A 19,355-nucleotide genomic window follows, 5' to 3' on the forward strand; every position below is an offset into this window, starting at 1 on the left:
AGAATTACCCCTTGTTCGAGGGTACAGCATCCACAAGTCACCTGTTCGAGAAGGGAATGAGGCAAGCTGAAGGGACAGCCGCAGTGCCAGCTGCACGTTCGTTCACTTTGGACAGAACAAGTGGCCGAGAACTGTTCTCCCAGCGCGTCGCACCTGGCAGTGCCAAACAGGTGCACATCTGAAGTGTTCCAAGTCTCGTTTGCTTGCCCCACCTCGATGCCATCCTCCTTTCGTCTTCCACTCCTCTTCCAACTATTCTCTTCCACCACACACCACCACACACCACCACAAATTTTTGCTACTTTTACATCGTCGACATCCTTCCTTAACCACGACTTGGACTCCTTAGACTTCTTGCACCTCTTGCACCTCTTGCACCTCTTGCACCTCTTCATCACTATTCATCACTATTCTGAACCATCTCTCAACATGGGTTTCCTTAGCAAGATCCCTGCCTCTTCTATCAAGAAGTACGCCGGCAAGGCCGTCAAGGTTACCACCAACGTGGCCAAGGTTGCCAAGGTTGTCAAAGTTGCCAAGGGCGCCGACAAGACCTCGAAGAACGGCAGCGCTGACGATGCCACTGCCTACAATGGCGGACAGGACCTCGAAGACGAAGATATCTTCTGGGTAAACGAGCAGGAGGATTTCGAGACAATGCTTCACGCCGCAAAGAACAAGCCCGAGCCTACCAAGACCGAAGTGAACGACTTCATGGGCGAACTCCGAATGATTGAAGAACTCCGCGACGCTGCCGAGAATTCATACAAGCACCCTGACGTTGTCAAGATGGAGAAGTATCTTACCGAGATCAACAACAAGACTGATCGGGCTCAGCGACCCGTGTCCCCCTCGAACGACAATGAAGGACATGGGGGACCTTGCCACCCGGATTGTGTGCAGTGTCAGTTGGAAGCGAGGGTCTATGAGAAGGCGCATCGACACGTGGTGGGTTTGTTGAAGTTTATCGAGCCAGGAATGATTCCCGACCAGCAGGGTTTGAAGGAGCTTATTGAGAAGTACATGTGAGAAAGTACAGGATGGTTGAAGGATTTCTTTGCTTGCGCTTATGAGAGAGAGTCGGATATTTGGAGAGTTGTTTTGTCATGGACACTGCCTCTGCAGGTCACTTTTGCGACGAGAGATGATGGTATGAATGCATGCACCTGGAAGGCTTGAGAGGACACTACTGCTGGCACTACTGGATTGAGTCTTGAGATCATTTGGACGGAGATTTGGAAGAAATCACGAGTGTCCTTAGACTTAGCATTCTGAATGAATTGAGATACTTTTGCCTAGCTGTTTCCTATTGTGATCCATGTTCTACTACTTAAGCCTCGCACTGACATGATGTTTCCAATATGAAGTTCAGCTGAAGAGCGGACAACCCTCAAGGTATAGCGTTCCATTCTATATACTGATCGATGGAGAATAGTTTGATGGAAACTCCATTTTTCCAACCCTTCCCGATGCCGCCCTCTTTAACGATTGGTCGACCCCACAGTGGCAACGAGATTCAATGATATGTACGTCTGGGGTTACTTTGCCTCTCACTCCTAGCGGAGCCCGGTATGGAACCCGGCTTGTGGTCTGTATGCCAACCGAAGAATTTGCGGCCTTCCTGAAGAGGGTGAACACATGTCTTAACCATACTCTCAACTTCATTTCTACAGTCTCAAGGCATATGTTCAGCTCCTTACTGCTGTTCCCACTTCCATCCAGCAACAAACCGCAAAAGGAGAATTCGTCATTTTCACACTAGAACATATCCGTCTTCCTAGAACATTCACCGCGAACATTGAACTGTACAGAATCTCTATGGCTTGTTGCCTGGCTCACAACATTCACCATGTACAGCAAGGAGTAACCAGGTTTCGAAGTCCACGACCGTGGAAGTGCCAACGCAACGTAAGTATCTCGCTTTCCAACCTGGAATCTCTTCTTCTTCTTTTCCTCCTCAACCCACTCTCACACCCACACCTACCTCGCCGACATCCAACTCTCGCACACTCACCCCAACAACATAACACCTCGATCCTAACACCAACCGAAACAATGCCTGCCAACAACACCAAGAAACCTGTTACCAAGCAGCCCGCTAACAAGCAGTCCCGCGAGGACCCAGACTGGAAGATGCTCTACAACCGCAAGGATCGACCCTTCTCCTTCGACCCTGACTTCGACTTCGAGGACGAACCCTGGGATCTGTGCGAGATCCCTCTCAGCAAGGAGGAGAAAGAGAACGCTACTGAGGAGGGCATCGCTAAGCGAAAGAAGGCTGAAGCCAAGAAGACCAGCGTCCGGGAGGAGGATCGTATGGACTACCCTATCGAGGGCTACTTCCTGAAGATGAAGGATGGTGTTTACTACCCTGACATGAAGATTGAGGAGTAGATGACTAACGAGAACGACTTTGGAGACTCTTGACTTGGACCGTAGGATCTGGTGATGATAGTGGAGGAGAACACGACGAAGTATGAAGAAGGAGAACATAGGAGGAAAACGACGAGCGCTCAACGACTCTTTGGAGCAGCCTCTTGAAGAGAATGTTAGCTAGACAATGATACCCGGGTAACTAGCGACCCAGATTATACTTAGGTCTGGCCAGGAAAAATTAGATAGAGACACTAGATAGGATAGTGGAATAGATTTATTCTACAAATTACTGAGCTTCTCGAATTGTGAAAACTGATCCGACTTGAGGCGAGACACGCAGAGTGTCGTTCAAAGACTACATGCTATCTATTGTTGAACTACGTGACCAATCTCATGCCATTGTAGAGTCTCCGATACACCAACGTATTGGCAATTACGCATAGACTTTGTGCTTATTTCCAGAAACATGGAGGCGAACTACAGCAATTATCACGACACAATTCATGTAGAGACTCGCCTACTTGAAAATAACTTACAAGTCACGCTCGATTTCACATGCCAGGCGTCTCTTGCGCTACGAAACTCTCCCAAAGCGCCGAACGTTCGCGCCTCTACCCCTGAGGCGCCGTTGAAGTCGCTGCCTGTGAGCAGGAGTTTTGGTCCGAAACGAGTTCCTTACCAGAGTGGAAGTCCCAACTTCGAGGTATATCGCGAACGGACGAGAGGCGCGCGCAGTTCTTCGAAGTGGAGGTTGCCAGTGCTCAGCCAACTGTCTCTGCCGAAGGCTACGTCAAGGCGTGAACGCATTCCTGAACCTCAACTCTTACAGACGTAGTCCTTTGAACATGCCCGACGTTCATTGTCTTGTTCCATACAGAAATCAGCACTGAATGTTGCACAGCCCGCCGCACTTCCAATGTTCTGTACCAGCCATTCTCCCCGCCGCCGTCCGAATGTTTGGTAACTCCCCACACAAAGCTCAATGATCGCAGAAGTGCCAGACGGCTGCCTTACACTAGTCTCCCAGTCAGTCACCTTGTCACCCGTCAACCCACCTGGCACTGCGAAGGACGAAGAGCCTCCTCTAGCGTATTCCCGCCCCCGACTCCTGGTGTTTACAACCACAACCACAACCTCAAACATCAACATCACAACCTCAGCGAGAACTCGACCCCTTCATCCGCACTCAGCAACACTACCTACATCTTTTGACTCATCTTCCCCATTTTGCGATATCGTCTCTTTCTTGTCAGAGCATCACCTTTCATCCTGTTTACCTACCTCTCAACACCCGAACCTCCCTACCGCGAGCGAGAGCCTACTGTCACCAACCCTTACATACCTCACGAGCCTTCACGATGTCGAACCCACCTCCACAGAAGACCACTCAGCCCCAGATCGCCCTCGGTGACGACATGCCTACTTTCAACCTCGTCCTCGACCCCTCCCGTCGCGTCAAGCACCCCGACCACGTCTACACTGCCGACCGCAAGGGAAGTAAGCCTGATGAGAAGCCCGTCGAACCACCTACCCCAGCTCAGATCGAAGCTCTCGACAAGTATCACGCTGATATGCGCAAGTTCGCCGAGGATGCCCTGCCTGAGCGCAACGGCCTTCTTGTTCCCTGTGAGGATTGGTTCTGTACTGATCGTGGCCATAAGAGCTATGATCTTTCTCTTGAACTTGCTGACGATGAGCAAGGTGACGACAAGAAACACTACATCAACAGCCGACGTTGAGACCTATCCGCTTTGATCTCGCTTCCTCGATTTTGTCTATGTTGATCTTGGGTAAGCACACTGAAGGATCTGTTGGCGAGACCGCGAACTAATGCGTTGATAGAAGATCTGGTCTTGATTGCTCATTCGATTTATTGTCTTTGCCTCTTGTGCTGAAAGGTCAGTGTCTTCGAACCCTCACAATTCCCGCGCTGACATCCTGACATCAACAGACTCCGATATCTACCCACCCCCTACGTTTTCCAGACCCTTTGGTCTTTTGTCTCGGGTCGCGACTCATATGAACATCCTGTCTAGACCGATAAACAGCCCAACTGTCTGGATCTCCTTTCATAGCCTTTTGTCTTTGTTCTTTTGGCGCGCGCGCAGGTAAGTGTGCTTCCGGGTCCTCAACACTTCGCAGACTGGCATGTTGGCATAAACAGACGCTGAGACCTCTACCCCTTTTCCCCTGATCCTTTTGCTTTTTGCCTCAATTGCTGGTCGGTACGTGCTGCTCAAGTGCATTGGACAGTTCGCGAGCTAATCCATGGGACCAACAGCAGTGACCGAAACACTACCGGTGTCGGAAAACATTTGCCTTTTGCATGTCTCGGCTTTGGACGGTGTAGCGACTTTGACGAAATTATATTGAACGTGGAAATGGAGGTGTTATCAGGATCTTGCTTGTCGATATGATACCCATGTTTTATTACCCCATCCCTGTTGAGTCATGATATTAATAACCTGTAACAAAGCTTTGATTAAGGCGATAGTCTAGTCAAGTGAACTAGTTGTCAGGGTTCACTAATCGTCCGATGCACTGACTATTCGTCCCAGGTGTTTCCCAGACGCGTAAGCACTATCTTGATCTTGCATTGCAGAAACTAAAACTCCCAATCATGTGTTGGTTCCCTCATCTCGTCCGAGCGTCCGAGTAATACCGGGGTACATGACGCGACCGTTTAATGCAATGCGACCGTTTGAACTAACGTAACGTAGAATGGTACAGTAGCAGTCTTTAAAATTACGTGTCTTGGTCGACTAGTCAAGATGGAGCTAACAGGGACCAGGTCCTCGCGACTAACAGAAACATGGTGGAGACAGCACTAACGCTTTCTGCAGAAAGTTTGCAGGGAAAACCGAGCTGTTGGCTCTAGTATCATGTTCCATGTTCGAGTGCAACGTTCGACGGCGCAATGCATGGCCCTATGCAGAAAGGACCCATCTCTTGACATGGAGCTGTTCAGTTGCGGGATTAAACATATCGACAACTGTGATATCGTCACTGTGAAAACCCAAGCTAGTCAAGACAGCAACTCCATTATCAGTTCAGAGTCAAGCTCTAGTCTACAATACTACTTCACTACTGCAAGTGTTGTTGCGTTGTTTCAGGGGAGTCCATGATCTGCATTGTGTCATCGTCCTAACCGAATCCTATTAGATCCCTGGATTGCCGTCGGTCTCCGTCCGAAGTGGGTAAGAGACCCGTCTAGTCGGCTGCTCGAGTGGACCAAAGTTGCAATCATACCATGAGTGCTTGCACATGTCTTTTCCCCATCTCCATGCCGGTACTGGGTCCTATCACATCTGCCATCACACCATCACGTGCTGAGCTAGACGACTGATATGGTACTGGCGAGATGGATCCTCTAAAACGGCCGTTGTTGAACTAAGTTTTGATAAACCCTTGCTTGGCTTCATTTACTCTCTTTGCCCCCTGACGGTTGTAGCCGTTATGGAGTCGTGCCGAACCGATGCTTCCGCCGTCAGTTCATGGTCCGTTCACCGCCGCGGCAGAGATGAATTCCTTTAAAAGGTGGCGCAATCTTCAGATTATAGATCCAGTCTATAGTTCAAAGTCTCTTATATTAAACCCAATTTCTATATATCGATCCTTCTCCATACCTGATCTAGTCATATTCTTCGAACACTATACCCCAAACTTCCTTATAGCCCATATTCTCGTCATTCACAATGCCTCACAAGGACGTTCCTCTCCGACCTGTTAAGCTGGCCTTTGACCCAGTTGGATCAGACACTCTCGGTATTCCAGACCTTGACTTTGCCTCTCTGTTCCGCGAGGAAAAGGTCAAGGAGGATGACCCTCTCGTTATCCATCCACAGGATATGAACGTCCCATGGAACACTTCTCTCCCTTGGACAAGACAGTCCAAGCACTGGGCCTACGCTGAGGCTGAAGGATATGATCTCTGCAACGCAATCACTCTGGATAAGGCTTCAGAGCGAGGAACCCTTCCTATGGAGTTGCTGGATGAGCGTCGCAAGTGGAAGATTGACGAGCTCGTCGAGGACGCTTTGTCCTGCTGCGTTTATCTCTATCCCACATCTTCTCCCAAGAGGCTGGCTCTCTTGACACAATCTGTGCTACTTCTCTTCCTTCACGATGATGTTATTGAGCGAGGAGATACCCAGAATGAGACTACAGTCGTGGATGAGTTCCTTACCATGGCCCCCAAGAACAGACACCTCAAGAAGTTCTGGAAAGAAGTGCTAGAGTGTGACCCCATTCTCGGACCCGATCTGCTCTATGCCATCATGGTCTTTGTCCGTGATGGACGTGTCAAGTCTCCTTTCAAGCAAGACAAGTACGCCACACTGGCCGATTATATGCTTTATCGTCGCAATGACGTTGGCAAGACGTAAGTTGTTTCTCAACCATCTTTGAAAATCTTTACTAAATTTTGCCAGATTTATGATTGCTGCTATTCGCTTCGGTTGTGGCGTGCACCAGACTCGCGAAGAGCTCGCTCCTCTGGACGAGATCGCGGACCTTTACGTGCGCCACTCAATCCTTATCAACGACTTGTACTCATACGATAAGGAAGTCCATGAAGTCAAGACCATTGACGCGTCCATTGTGAATGCCGTCGCTGTGACAGAGGAGTTGCTTTCCGTCTCACCGAATCTGGCCAAGACTATTACCAGACAAATCTCATTCGACATGGAGAAGGAGTTTTACGACATGTGCGAGAAGTTTATGACCAGCCCTTCTATCAACGATAGACAGCGCGCATTTATTACAGGCCTGTTTGATGCCTTGACGGGAAATATCTTTCACTCTGCTACATTGAGTAGATACGTTCGTCACGGCGAGAACCCGCTTCCTTGCAAATGTTAGAGTTCAATTGGGTAGTGTTTTTAGCTAGCATTCGTTCTGCATCAATACCACATTCTTCTTTCGTTACAATAACAATGGGTCTCGTACAAGATGGGATGAACCGTAAAGCTTAAGTGCGAAAAAATATCTCGGTTGGGATAATAAATGTCTCATTATGGAAAGCCACGGCATCATCGCGATCTTGACAGGCGCTATATTTCCTGAACAAATCCGAACTCACCACGTTTTCCTCATTCGTGCGCGACTAACCTTAATTTTGACACGTCCAGAGTTGCACTCATCCCACCATTGTAGTGGATTTGGATACCCGTATCCCACCGTAGTAGCGCGAGACGCGATGCTACACCACTCGGGTCGTGACAACGGGTAGACAGGGAGGACACAGACTGGTGAGATAAAAATTCCGCAAGCCACTCTTGGAAAAACTGGGCTGCTATCTAGAACCCTGCATGTGAGAAGTCCCCCGCGTTGAATGATCCTTTGGACCCTTCGTTGCATGTAGAAGATACGCGGTTGTAGATAATGCAGTCCTCGGAGTGATATCCCCTTACCGGGCCGATGTGTCGTATCCGTGGGGTCGTCTGGGGCTCACCGCCTGTTGGTTGTTGGTTGTTGGTTCTGTTGATGGACGGGATCATATGATATTAGCCCCCACTGGTATTTGGATGATACGTATCATCCGTCAAGGGTATCTTGGCGATGGACACCCCGGGCCGCGTATTGACAAGCATGTTGACGGACACCATAAGCGGGTTACTAGGCTAGGGTACAGGGATAGCTAGACCATCAGTGCTAGATTGTGACATGACCCGGAGAATGTTATACGAGCGTAGAATGAGAATAACTTGTAGAATTTTGAGAACTAAGAGACTACAGACAGAGAGTGTGTACGCCAAAACTCCAACCCAGGCTTAATGAAAGAGTGTGATATCATAGATCGTTGAACAAAGGAAAGACATGATCATATGTCAAGGGTCTTGAGTTTACCAAAGAAACTCAACAGAATATTTTCGATTCCACTCAACAACACGGTAAGACCACTGCCATCATTGTCGGCAGCCTGCTCCTTTAGAATCTTTCCAACCAGATCTCGAATTTCAGGGGCAAGCTTCTGATTGTCTAGAGTAGCAAGACTTTGCAGGATACTTGTAAGGACGTTCATCAGAGGATGTAACGAGGCGTTTAGCCCAGGGTTGGGGTCGAGAGAGCGCAGGAAATTATCGATCATGCGGATAATCTCCGTGAGGAGATCATCGATGTTTTCGATCATTAGGTTGCGCTGTGTGGGGGTGATGTCGAGAGATTTGAGGTTACGGGTGGCGGACAGTTGGCTTAGGGGACCAGAGAGGATGGTGCGGATGGCGGAGACTTCTTTGAGGGCTTGGGTCATGCCCTTTGCCTGGGATAGTTTTCCAGCTTGGACTTGAGCAAGAATGCCATCTATGATCATTAGTATTTGTCTGCTAGAAGTAAGAGAAAGACATACCGGTTTTGTCAGTATGGGGAGCGATTTCGTCAAAAGCACTATCCAAGCTCTTGACAATTTCACCACCATTCTTGAAGCCAGTTGAAGAAATCTTGAGACTGATAAGTCTCTTGGGATGTTTCTTGTAAGGCTTCTTCTTGCCCTTTCGTGACTTGTGCTTGATCACGGAAGTCTTAGCCAGAGGCTCCTCTTTGGAGCGTTTGGCATTTGTGGTAGCCTTTTGGGCCTCGGGGTCGGTGACGAAACCGTCGAGATCGAATGCGAGGGCGTTGAGTTTGCCTTCCGCGTCGACGAGATGGGATTCTCGGACGGCGAGGGAGTTTTCGGTGGGTGCTGCGATGGAGCTTGTCACTAGCGTGACGACTGCGAGTAGGGAGAATCTCATGGTTGCTGGGTATTGGATTGACGACTGAGGCGATTTGGCTTGAGAAGGTCCGGGGATTGCACGGACGCGACTTGTGTCTTTATACAATTCCAGTTCATTGTCTCTCAAAGTCCAGACCAAAGTTGAGTTTCGCCCAAGCACGATTGAAGCCACCTCCATACCGTCGATCCTCAACGCATCAATTAGATCAGTACCCTTTCCCATTTCCCCTTGCCACCAGCGCCAATCACGTTTCTTAGCGATGTGCTGAGCATAAGGTTAGACTTACACTTTATATCTGGTATGAAGCTATTCCTAGAAGAGACTTTGTGGCTTGTCGATCGATTCCGATAAAGTTGAAGCAGCCAGATCCGGATACATCAATCGTGAAGTTGATACGTCAGATTACTGTGCCTCTGTGGATTCATGTCAGGGCCAGGAACAGGCTTGCAGGGACTTGGACCCTTAATGATCTCATGCATGTTGGTTCATTGAGAGATCTGCTGTGCCTCTGACGGCAGTCTTGCTGATCGGTCATTTTGTGATGGGTGGATGAAAGTCTGCAGGTGGTCGTGGACCCTTGTTCCTGGACAAGATCTTGTGCCGCAGGAATGGAGTATCAGCGCATACATGCAGGAACAGTCTACTCCGGGTGGCGGGTTTGATGGTTGTTCTGGAATGTCTCAGGTATGCGAGTCGACGGATCCGTCAGAACTGAGTGGACATTCCTGTGGGCATGCATGAGGAACACAACCACATTGACGTCTGGACTTGATATGAACAACGTAATAATGCGAAAAGCATGCAAAAGCTGAGGGATTGCAGCGACCCCATTCTCTTAGACAAGTAGTTGTTAACTGAGACAATTGAACCGCGCTATCCAAGCAATGGGGTCTCTGTCTCAGAGAATGTCTTGGAATGTGACAACCTCATTCAATCCCAACATCACGAACCAGAGCAAACAGCATTAAAATAAGTTTCTTCCCCATTGAATCCCAGCTTACCGACCCAAGGCCTAAGACTTAATCATTTCGTTAAGTCTAGAGAGTTGTGAACCCTCTCTCATCTTACTCAATCTCGTATCTTGTGTGAAGTTCCCCACCCTACCCTCCAATTCTCTCCCTAGCGTCAAGCCACAAAAAGAACCCATCTCCACAACTGAGACAAAAAGAACAGATTGCATCAAGAGCAAAAGAAAGGGTCTGGCCGGGGATTGAACCCGGGACCTCTCGCAAGCTGTGCTGTAGGGTGTACCCTAAGCGAGAATCATACCACTAGACCACCAGACCGATTATTTTCAGCGGAGCTGTGATTGTTGAAACAGAGTTTGCTGTTCTAAATTATATACGGCTGACGATGCGCTGACAAAAAGGCTCACCTCAGCATACCCTGAACACTGATCGCACACGACTATCCAGGTTTTAACAATGACGGATCCGTAGAGACACTCACAAACTTGTATTTAATAGAATTCAATTTTAATCACACTACTGGCTTCGAACTTTATGTCAGATAAGATTGGAGGCTAACAGTCATATCGTGTTCCCGTCAGGACAGCGGTCGCACATGGACCCCGACTCATCGATGGGAGAAGTAAGATCCTACTGTATTTGTAGCGGTATATGAAAGGAGATATTTATAATACAATTTCCCAAAATATTCATTACTCATAACATCATAATCCACCTACAGCAAGATTCCATAAAGTCCCTCACCCTGAATAACCTCACCATTCTCGTATGTAATTCTCTTCCACCCTTCGGCATGCGCTTCATCACGAACCCACTCGGCAGTAGGGAAATATCGTTCATCTTTCTTGATGGTAATGACGGAGGGACTACCAGAGTAATCCGTCATTTTAATCTTGAAGTCTGCATCATTGTCAGCTGGTTGTGTGGGAGTAGTAAAGAAGTGAGAACTTACATGTCCTGTCAGGAATGTTAACCACCACGTTCTTCAACGCTTCAAGATCCGGCGTAGGCTTGTTATCAATATGCGTAATAAACGTCGTCGCGTAAATGTCGTACAAATTCGATGGTGAACCGATCAACCAGCTTGTGATATAAACTTCACTCGGCAACTTCTTGATGCACTGTCGTACTGTCCGATGAGGTTTCTGAGCCGTCAAACCGCAGAAGTTGATGACACGCGATATCTCAAAGTCATCTTCCAACACGGTCTGCGCTTTGAAACTGATTTGTTCACCGCTTCGCACAGCCACAACATCAAGAGTGTCTTTCCAGTACATGGAGTCCACGTCGGAGAATTGCGTGACGAGTTTGCCGTCGAGGCTGAGGAGAACATCGCCTACTTCTAGGGCATCGGGGAGCCGGCTCGATGCGCGTTTGACCATAAAGAGGCGACGGTCGGAGGATTTGGCTTGGACTTGGCTTATCCACTCTTCTGAGACGCCCATGACGCGCGCCTCGATCATGGTGACTGGCGCGAGTTCAACGGAGAGGCTTCGAAGGCTGGGAACAAGTCCCTGACTCAATTTCTCCACGATGGGAGCAATGGCTTGGGAGCCGAGTCCGAAGCAGGCTTCATCAAGATCATCCATCTCGTAAACGACCCAAAGAGCTTGGATGGAACCATCTTCAGCGACAAGAACGCCACTTCCACAATGGGTACCGATTCTTGTCTCGATGTCAATCCTTTCGACGTTGACAGGACGGCCTCTGGGCGGGTTCGGTGGCTCTCGCTCCAAGGGAATGACCTTGGTAACAGACGTCGAGGCATAAACCATCTCTTCACAATCGTTATGTCCAACAAAGAACGTTGACGCGCCCTGTGAGATGCGCTCTGTGCTGAACTTTGCGCTCTTCACGGGCGCATCCATCAGACTTGGGTCGTACTGAATGACCGCGTAGTGATGCGCAGGATGTAAGAACACGACTTTTCCGGGAATGAGAACAGAATCTGCGAAAGTGAGTTCAATATCGCACAGCTTTGTCGGCACAGTCGTACGCGAAATAATCACGAAACCGCAATCGGCGTCAATAACAAGTCCCATGCCAAGATGGACACGTGTAGATTGTCCATCGATGAGAACAGGTGCTGAGAATTTGACGTGCACAAAACTCCTCACAATATCTGCCACAGCTCTCAAAGGGATGTGCTCGAGGGTATCAAACGAAGCACTTAACTTCGCTGGTCTAACCGCAGGTAACGGCTCAGCGAGGAGTTCAACATCCCAATGGCCCGTGTCATCATTGCGCGTGAACATCTTCATCCGTTGAAACCAATGTCTATCAATCCGTACAACCGCCGTGCGCATAGTATGTCGCTCCCAAACATGCCAATACTTGATCGCCACGCGCGCTCTGTCGGGAATATCCTTCACGACCTGCACGAAAGCATCCAGATTGGGTGTCTTCTTGTGGTTTACGCTGTCGACCATGAAATAATTGTCATGCGCTGGGTGGAAAGGTCCTGCTTTGCAGACATACACGCCGCGACAGGGAAGCACGTAGCGCTGGGCGATTTGGTAGGATAAATCGTGGAAACAGCCTGCGCCGACGGTGACGAAACGGCTGGGTGTGATTTCGTCGAGGTTTTGGACTGTGATTTCTTCCTCTACATCTTCGCCGTCTCTCTGGACGAGGAAGCGGAGTGTCTGACCGATGTTTTCGTCGAAAAAGGTGTTTAATCTGAGGAACTGGGTGACGAGTTCGCCGTTGATTTTGATGAGGATATCGCCCTCTTTCAATTTGCCGTCCGATGGTCCCTCGGAGAGAACGTCGCATGCGACGATGAGGTTGTCTTGTCCAGGGAAGGATTCTCTCAGAACGCTCTCCCATTCTGAACTGAGGCCCAATCTTCGACACTCGTCGAAGGGCTTGAGCTTGAAAACAGTTTGGATCTCTCCTCGTTTCACTTTGTCGCCATTCTGGATCTGCTTTAGTGCTCGTAACGGGCCGTCGAGAGGGAGGAAGTAATCTGTCGATCCATCAGTGCGACCACCTGCTTGAAGCGCAATACCATGACCATCGACATTGACGACGGGAGATCCTGAGGAGCCACCTGATGCAGAGGCGTTGGCTTGGTAGTAGCATGTGTTGAAGTCCATGTATCCGTCATAAATGGGAGCGTTTCTGTCCAAGCGGCTGATGAAGCCTGATAGGATACCCAGCTTCTCACCGCTGTCGTTACCGATGACTTTGATCTCAGTTCCGACTGTCTCATGTCAGCTTGGGTTTCATGGTAAAATCTGGAGACTTACCTTTGGCGAGATCGGGGCGCAGTTGCATGGCGGTGAGCTGCATATACTTGACCTTTTTAGGATCAAACTTGAGAAACCCAAAGTCATGAATCGGATCGCGATAAATGGGATGAACCTCGACTTCTTCCTGGTTATTGAAGACGATGTACCCCGAAAACGGTCCGGGGCCGACGACATGGCGGTTTGTGAGAACAAGACTACTCTCATCAGCTTCAATCATCACAGACGTCGTAGGAGGCTTACCCTCGCTCAGCATCAACAATGAAGCCGGTTGCTTCACTGGTCTTGGAAATCTCGGTATCAAACGCATACGGATGCGAAAACTTGACCGAGACAACGCATCTGACAACCTTTTCTATAGCTCTCTGCCAAGCTTCGCTTTCACTTTCTGAGAGGAGGCCAGTCTTGGATACGCCGTTCTGTGTCGGCTCTGATAGTGAGACGTCTCTCATTTTGTGAGGGAGATCTTGATCGATGGCCATGGTGCCCTAGTTGAATGAAGAAAACACGATCGAGAAGGAAACTGATTGAGATGGAGCGACAAAGAAGTGTGATATATTCGAAGAGGTTGAAACAAAACGCCCGCTTACTGTTGCTCAACAGGCAACCAGCCCTATGACCAAGGCAAGTCAAGCTGCTGCTGACCTGACCTGACCCCTCACCGAAAAGCTGAAGGCCTCAGCCCCAAAAAGTGGGACAGGTCAATTGAGGCGCAGTCTTGGAATCACAAATCAGCCTTACCAAAACTGCGTTTCACTACCTACGAATAGTTGATTGGTGTCATGTTTCATTTTGAGGAGATATTTGAGGCCGCCTGACTTCGGGGATGGTCGGTTACCGAGATGGAGAAATCGTTGTGGTAAGCATTTAGGAATGGAGTCATTGTGAGACCCTACTTTGAGTGACTCATGGGGGACGGATTACCCGAGTAGTTTTCGTATAATACATCTTGTTTGGGGATCAATTCTCTAATCCAATTAAGAATATGTCATGTGGGAATCTTATGGAATCTATTGTCTAAATGCTCAGTATGCACGATGACGTGATGGCTTCATCCAACATCACCACTCATCCAGAAGCAAGAGAAACCCTCGTCTTACTCTCCCCCATCTCCAACCTCCAAACCCCATCCCACTCCCCTCTTCTTACAACATCAACCTCAGTATCCTTCTTCGGTGTATAAATAGTCGCCATATCTCCCGTATTCAAACTTGGGCTCCTCGCCCACTCTGCCTTCAACTCACACCTAACAGCCAACAGCGCAACAACAATCATAATCTCAGTCGTAGCAAATTGTCTCGCGGGACATAAATGCGGCGGTGCACCCCAAGCGACAAAGCTGCTTGATGCAGTCTTCTGGTTGACGAAACGGTAAGGATCGAATGTTTCGGCAGAGGGACCCCAGGTTGTTGTGTTGGTGTGGATGGGTTCGCCGGGCATCATGACGAATTGGCCTGCTTTCAGAAGATACTTGTCGTCGAGGAGAGTGTCGTGTGTGACTTTTCGGATATTCGCGTGAACATGTCTCGTTCGCTGTGTTTCTTGATAAACACTCAATAGCAAAGGACATTTCGTCTTCAAACTCGCAACATCCAGAACGAAACCATCCTCTTTGTTTCCAGTAACAGCATTCTCGATAACTTCCCTCCTGACCTCCTCAAGCAACTCTCCCCTAGAGAAGAGTTCGTAGATAGTCCAGTGAAGAATAGGCACCGTGTTCGCGAAAGCAGCAGTTCCAAAAGTGGCTTGCTGCTTGCAAACATCATCCTCGTCAATACCTACTTCTTGCATCGTTCGTTGACGAGCCATGTATACAGCTGAGACATCGGAGGGGATGTTCTTGTTATACTTTCTGAACGCGTCAAAGACGATTTCGCGCGCTTTGTAGCCTTTGCCTGTGATGTCGAGACCGATGAGGTGAAGAGGCATATAATCCTGCCATTTCCTGCACCTTGTCAGCTACCCCAACTCGTGAAGTGAGTGGGTGACTTACCAAAAAGCTTCATCAATCTTAGGATCTCTAAAAGGATGCTCAACGCCCAAAATGCCACAAGCACTAGCCTGAACAACGGTATATCTCACCCACTCCAACAGCTTCACCTTCTTCCCCATCACTTCCTCAACATCGATCAACGCCCTATCACCCATTCTCAAATTCTGCGCATCCAAATTGGCACCGGGGGCAAGACTACTTTTATGAGCATGACTAAACGTATCCGTAAAATCACCCCCGAAAACTTCATAAGTCGCTGCATTGGCATCACCCATGTGCTTGGCGGCAGTTTGCATAAACGGTCTGAAAGATAGAGTCTTGGATCTTTGGATGAGGGGGATGAGACGAGCTGTTTTTGCGACGTAGAGTTTGGTGTTGAAGATGGCGACTGTGTAAATTTCTTGGTCTGCTTGCTTGCTGCGGCAAATATAAGCAAGAGGTTCATGGGGAGGTTTGGAGGGTGGTGTACCTGGTGATTCCATGATAGCCAGAACTATACTTCATCATGCCCAATAAATGACCAAAGAGCGGTATACTACTTTGCAACCGCTTCGGTTCCCTTGGATCGTCAAAGAGAGAAAACATCCATTCTAACGTATACGCAAACAGGACGAAGCCTGCGACACCGTACAAAATTTCCTTCAACATGGCTGCAGTCTACCAGCAAAATCTTCAATGCCAACAAAGGATGCCAGTTCCTACAGTCTACCAAACAAGAGGAAACCTGACCATTTTAATATGGACGACAATTCCTACTAGACCCAAACCTCGCTTATCAAGAATTTCAGATCTTTTAGCCTGAAAAGCGAATACGAACTCCTTTGGTGGAGAGCGCTAATCAACACTAGAACCCTTTAGTTCAGGGGATCGTGAAGGATCCGAACTCGAGGATTAATTGATGTTTTATGATTGGCGGACGACAATCTCATACCGATGTGTCGGGTTCTTCAAAGGTTCCGACGGTTGCAAATTAATTGACTCCCTGCACTGATGCAATCGACACTCTCTCAATTGACCTGACAAAATACACAGAGCAAAATATATTCAGTACCTAAATGATCATTTTCCTCCTTTTTTCGTTTCTTTTTCCATTGTGACCATCGATCTAGAGTAGCAATATTCAACTGTCCATGTTCATAACCGGACAAGCAATACTGTTCCCATACCAAACGCCTTGTTCTGTCCGATTTACTTACACTTCATGAGAGATTGGTGGATGCCGCTTGGTTAAATGCCTCGATCATTGCATCGTACAGTTTGTTCGTCTCCTCGATTGAGGTCTTGGTGCCCAAGTAGAATTCTCCGTCAGGGAAGAACAGGATCTTGCGTAGGGCATATGCCAACTTCTTGGAGGAGCTAAAGGCCGGCGCAAACTCGGAAACAATGGCGTCGAATTTGTCGTCGTTGGAAATATCGTCGATCTTCTGGGTGGCGCTTCGAACGTTGCCGCTATTGTCCTTGTTCCAGCGCCAGATGCGGCTGTCGGGTGATAGCTCTCCGTGTTCGGCGATGGCGAGCCACATGAAACAGTAAAAGAATGACTCTAGGTCGTGTCGGTAAGTATGGAGGATAAAGTTATCTTCGCGGCGGGCGACATCAATGGCCATGAAGGCTTTGGTGCCGATCATGTCGTGGACGGGTCCTTCAAGAGGAACGCGGAGATCCCTGCCGCTGTCGAGATCGATGAGAAATCCATGAGGCTTATCCTTGCTATCTCCTCGCGTCTTGCTGATCATGAAGTTGCCGGGACAAATGTCTCGGTGGAGGATCTCGGCGTCGAGGTAAAGGCTACGGTGCGCCTTGATGGCATCTCGTATGCAGGTGATCAACTCGAAGGCACCTCGGTATTCGACGACAGGCTTCCCGACCGGGGAGATGACGACACATGCTGTGAGGTACTTCTCCGTCTCGAGACGTCGCTGGGCGATGAGCTGGTTGACGCCCCAAATGTTGAGCTCGGTAACTCGCTTCATAAATGTCTCCTCCTTGCGGCTCGACTCGTCGCGGAGGGAAAACTTGACGATAACTTCCTTCTTGTCTTCATTTGTTGCTCTATAGACAGTCGGTCCGTCGCTGACGATCTCCTGGGGACAGGTGAGGGGGCTCTTGTCCAGCCACAGTTTGTAGGTAGCGCCTGGATCGGCCTTGTCGTCGCATGTTTCCACCTCTTGGCCCTTGACGATCACATACTGGGCCTTTTGAGCGTTGTAGAAAATCATCGGGTTGAGACCCAGTTGCGCGTCGTTCATGTTCATGTAGTCGTTCTTGAATTGGTCGAAGGGGACGTTGTGCTGAATTCCCGACCGGTAAAGACGAACACGGTCGAAAATCCAGAGCTCGAGCTCATCGTCGCACAGGTAAAAGCCGTGGAGGAAGAGGCGGATAGGCTGCGCGTGGAAGACCTTGACGGCGGATTCGTACAAGATGCCGATCGCAGAGTTGTGATCGTGACCAGATCCGCGTGTGATTTCGATGCCGACGACTTGAGTTTCGGGCCAGGGGTTGTCGTCTTTCTCGTGCTTGGAAGGCATGAGAAGATGCTGGATGACGCCAGGCTCGAGAGCGATACCGCGAAGGACGCGCTGAGGGGTGCTGCGCTTCCACTCGATGCCCTTGAAGTACTTGTCGAACCAAGGCATGTCCTGCTTCCAGATGTCGACGGCGATTTTGTCCATTTTGCTGGGTGTAAATGCTGAGTGCGCGTATAGAGTCTCGTGGCAAAGGTTCTAGGTGAAGGAGGGAGGTTTGTTCGAGGAAAGGAGAGAAGGTCGCGGGCGCCTTTTATGGGGGAAGGAAACAGAGTTCAGAGGAGGCAGAGCATTGCATCACATCCAGCTTTGAGTTGGGAAGGTTACACGAGGGGTACCATGGTCACGCGCGACTGCACCTGCACAAACAGGGCTTCTCCATCACAATAAGGCAACTGCATCAGAATGGTACGTTCATATTTGGTGAGGCAAGAGATCAAGGTACAAACGCACCGAGAGTGGATGGAGGCAAACATGACCACATATTGGAAGATGTTTCTTATTGGTGATACAAACACGATCAAAATAAAGACAATATCACCATCAAAGTCGAAATTCAGTGTGTAACATTAAAAAAGGACTTTCGTCTTGTTATATTCCAAGGCGAGGGGAGACGTCTCCTCATATCATGTGAAGTAAAGTTCAGATTAGGGCTCCTCATCCATCACCCCGCCCATTCGCCTCACTGCGTACATTATACTGATTGACTTTCTGGGTTGGAAGAATTTTGCAGAATTCCACGAAAGTCTAAGTGGTGAGCAAAATTAAGAGTCGTCAGGATCTGAGACAGAGTTTTGGTGGCGGCGAGTCGACTCATCGCTCTTGCCTTGTGGTTCGTGCAACAAGCGCCGCGTGGCTCATTGCGTGAACTTCGGTCAGATGATTCGACGGCATCTTCTTCCTCGCGCGTATGGACGGGATGAATACGGTTCCAAGCGCGCAACGTTACACGAGTGGTATTTATCTGTTCGGGTCCTGGCTTGATCTCGGGACAGGTGGTCAACTCATATTGGTCCACCCTCGCACGGATTGCCTGGTCATTTGTAGGTCCAATGATGATGTAGGCTGAGTGAGTAAGCATAGCCTGGTGCATGGTAATTAGTTAGCCTCATCGCTTGGGCTATCAGTATTGGCTTCACCATGGAGTGTGTTCCATATTGAGTTACGCTTATGAAACTCACACAAATACTCGGTTAATAATTACAGGAGCAAGATGAAGGTCCATAGCTGTGTCATCCAAAAGCCTGCCTTCACGCTAGGTTCCCATTACGCAATTGGGTGCGTAGACGTCATGGGTTTCTGGGATCTGTTCGTAAGGCGTCCTAAAGATAAAGCAAAGAACCATGTCATTCCCATCCTGGAACCAGATATGGCTCAACATGGCAAGATCCTAGAAGACCCCTTAACAGCCATTCGGAAGTCTTCAAAGAACATCTTGTCCTTCCCAGACGAGATCATCATCTTGATCATGCACCAACTCCCCTATGGCTCGCTCTACATCCTCCGTCAAACATGCCGCGCCTTTC

At 49.0% G+C, this 19,355-nt stretch overlaps 7 protein-coding genes across 7 annotated transcripts; 4 read left to right on the plus strand and 3 right to left on the minus strand.

Moving 5' to 3' along the window:
- Positions 1-429: 429 nt before the first annotated feature.
- Positions 430-1,029, plus strand: FIESC28_08716 (uncharacterized protein; the record flags this gene model as incomplete). Its single annotated transcript, XM_031162854.1, has 1 exon — positions 430-1,029. One exon carries the CDS (start codon positions 430-432, stop codon positions 1,027-1,029), a length of 600 nt encoding a protein of 199 aa, XP_031013083.1.
- Positions 1,030-2,055: 1,026 nt separating this feature from the next.
- FIESC28_08717 (uncharacterized protein) lies at positions 2,056-2,394 on the plus strand (the record flags this gene model as incomplete). Its single annotated transcript, XM_031162855.1, has 1 exon — positions 2,056-2,394. One exon carries the CDS (start codon positions 2,056-2,058, stop codon positions 2,392-2,394), a length of 339 nt encoding a protein of 112 aa, XP_031013084.1.
- A 1,340-nt stretch (positions 2,395-3,734) lies between these two features.
- Positions 3,735-4,115, plus strand: FIESC28_08718 (uncharacterized protein; the record flags this gene model as incomplete). The annotated part of the gene is made up of 1 exon (XM_031162856.1): positions 3,735-4,115. The coding sequence occupies one exon, from the start codon at positions 3,735-3,737 to the stop codon at positions 4,113-4,115; it is 381 nt and encodes a 126-aa protein (XP_031013085.1).
- Positions 4,116-6,071: 1,956 nt separating this feature from the next.
- On the plus strand, positions 6,072-7,236 carry FIESC28_08719 (uncharacterized protein; the record flags this gene model as incomplete). The annotated part of the gene is made up of 2 exons (XM_031162857.1): positions 6,072-6,757; positions 6,807-7,236. 2 exons carry the CDS (start codon positions 6,072-6,074, stop codon positions 7,234-7,236), a joined length of 1,116 nt encoding a protein of 371 aa, XP_031013086.1.
- Positions 7,237-8,197: 961 nt separating this feature from the next.
- On the minus strand, positions 8,198-9,107 carry FIESC28_08720 (uncharacterized protein; the record flags this gene model as incomplete). The annotated part of the gene is made up of 2 exons (XM_031162858.1): positions 8,198-8,676; positions 8,723-9,107. 2 exons carry the CDS (start codon positions 9,105-9,107, stop codon positions 8,198-8,200), a joined length of 864 nt encoding a protein of 287 aa, XP_031013087.1.
- A 1,665-nt stretch (positions 9,108-10,772) lies between these two features.
- On the minus strand, positions 10,773-15,783 carry FIESC28_08721 (uncharacterized protein; the record flags this gene model as incomplete). The annotated part of the gene is made up of 6 exons (XM_031162859.1): positions 10,773-10,957; positions 11,010-13,262; positions 13,309-13,505; positions 13,552-13,796; positions 14,458-15,253; positions 15,302-15,783. 6 exons carry the CDS (start codon positions 15,781-15,783, stop codon positions 10,773-10,775), a joined length of 4,158 nt encoding a protein of 1,385 aa, XP_031013088.1.
- A 717-nt stretch (positions 15,784-16,500) lies between these two features.
- On the minus strand, positions 16,501-17,976 carry FIESC28_08722 (uncharacterized protein; the record flags this gene model as incomplete). The annotated part of the gene is made up of 1 exon (XM_031162860.1): positions 16,501-17,976. One exon carries the CDS (start codon positions 17,974-17,976, stop codon positions 16,501-16,503), a length of 1,476 nt encoding a protein of 491 aa, XP_031013089.1.
- Positions 17,977-19,355: the final 1,379 nt, after the last annotated feature.

The sequence above is a fragment of the Fusarium coffeatum genome, assembly GCF_003316985.1.
Source record: "Fusarium coffeatum strain FIESC_28 chromosome Unknown BRIP53273_contig_210, whole genome shotgun sequence".
Lineage (NCBI taxonomy): Eukaryota > Fungi > Ascomycota > Sordariomycetes > Hypocreales > Nectriaceae > Fusarium > Fusarium coffeatum.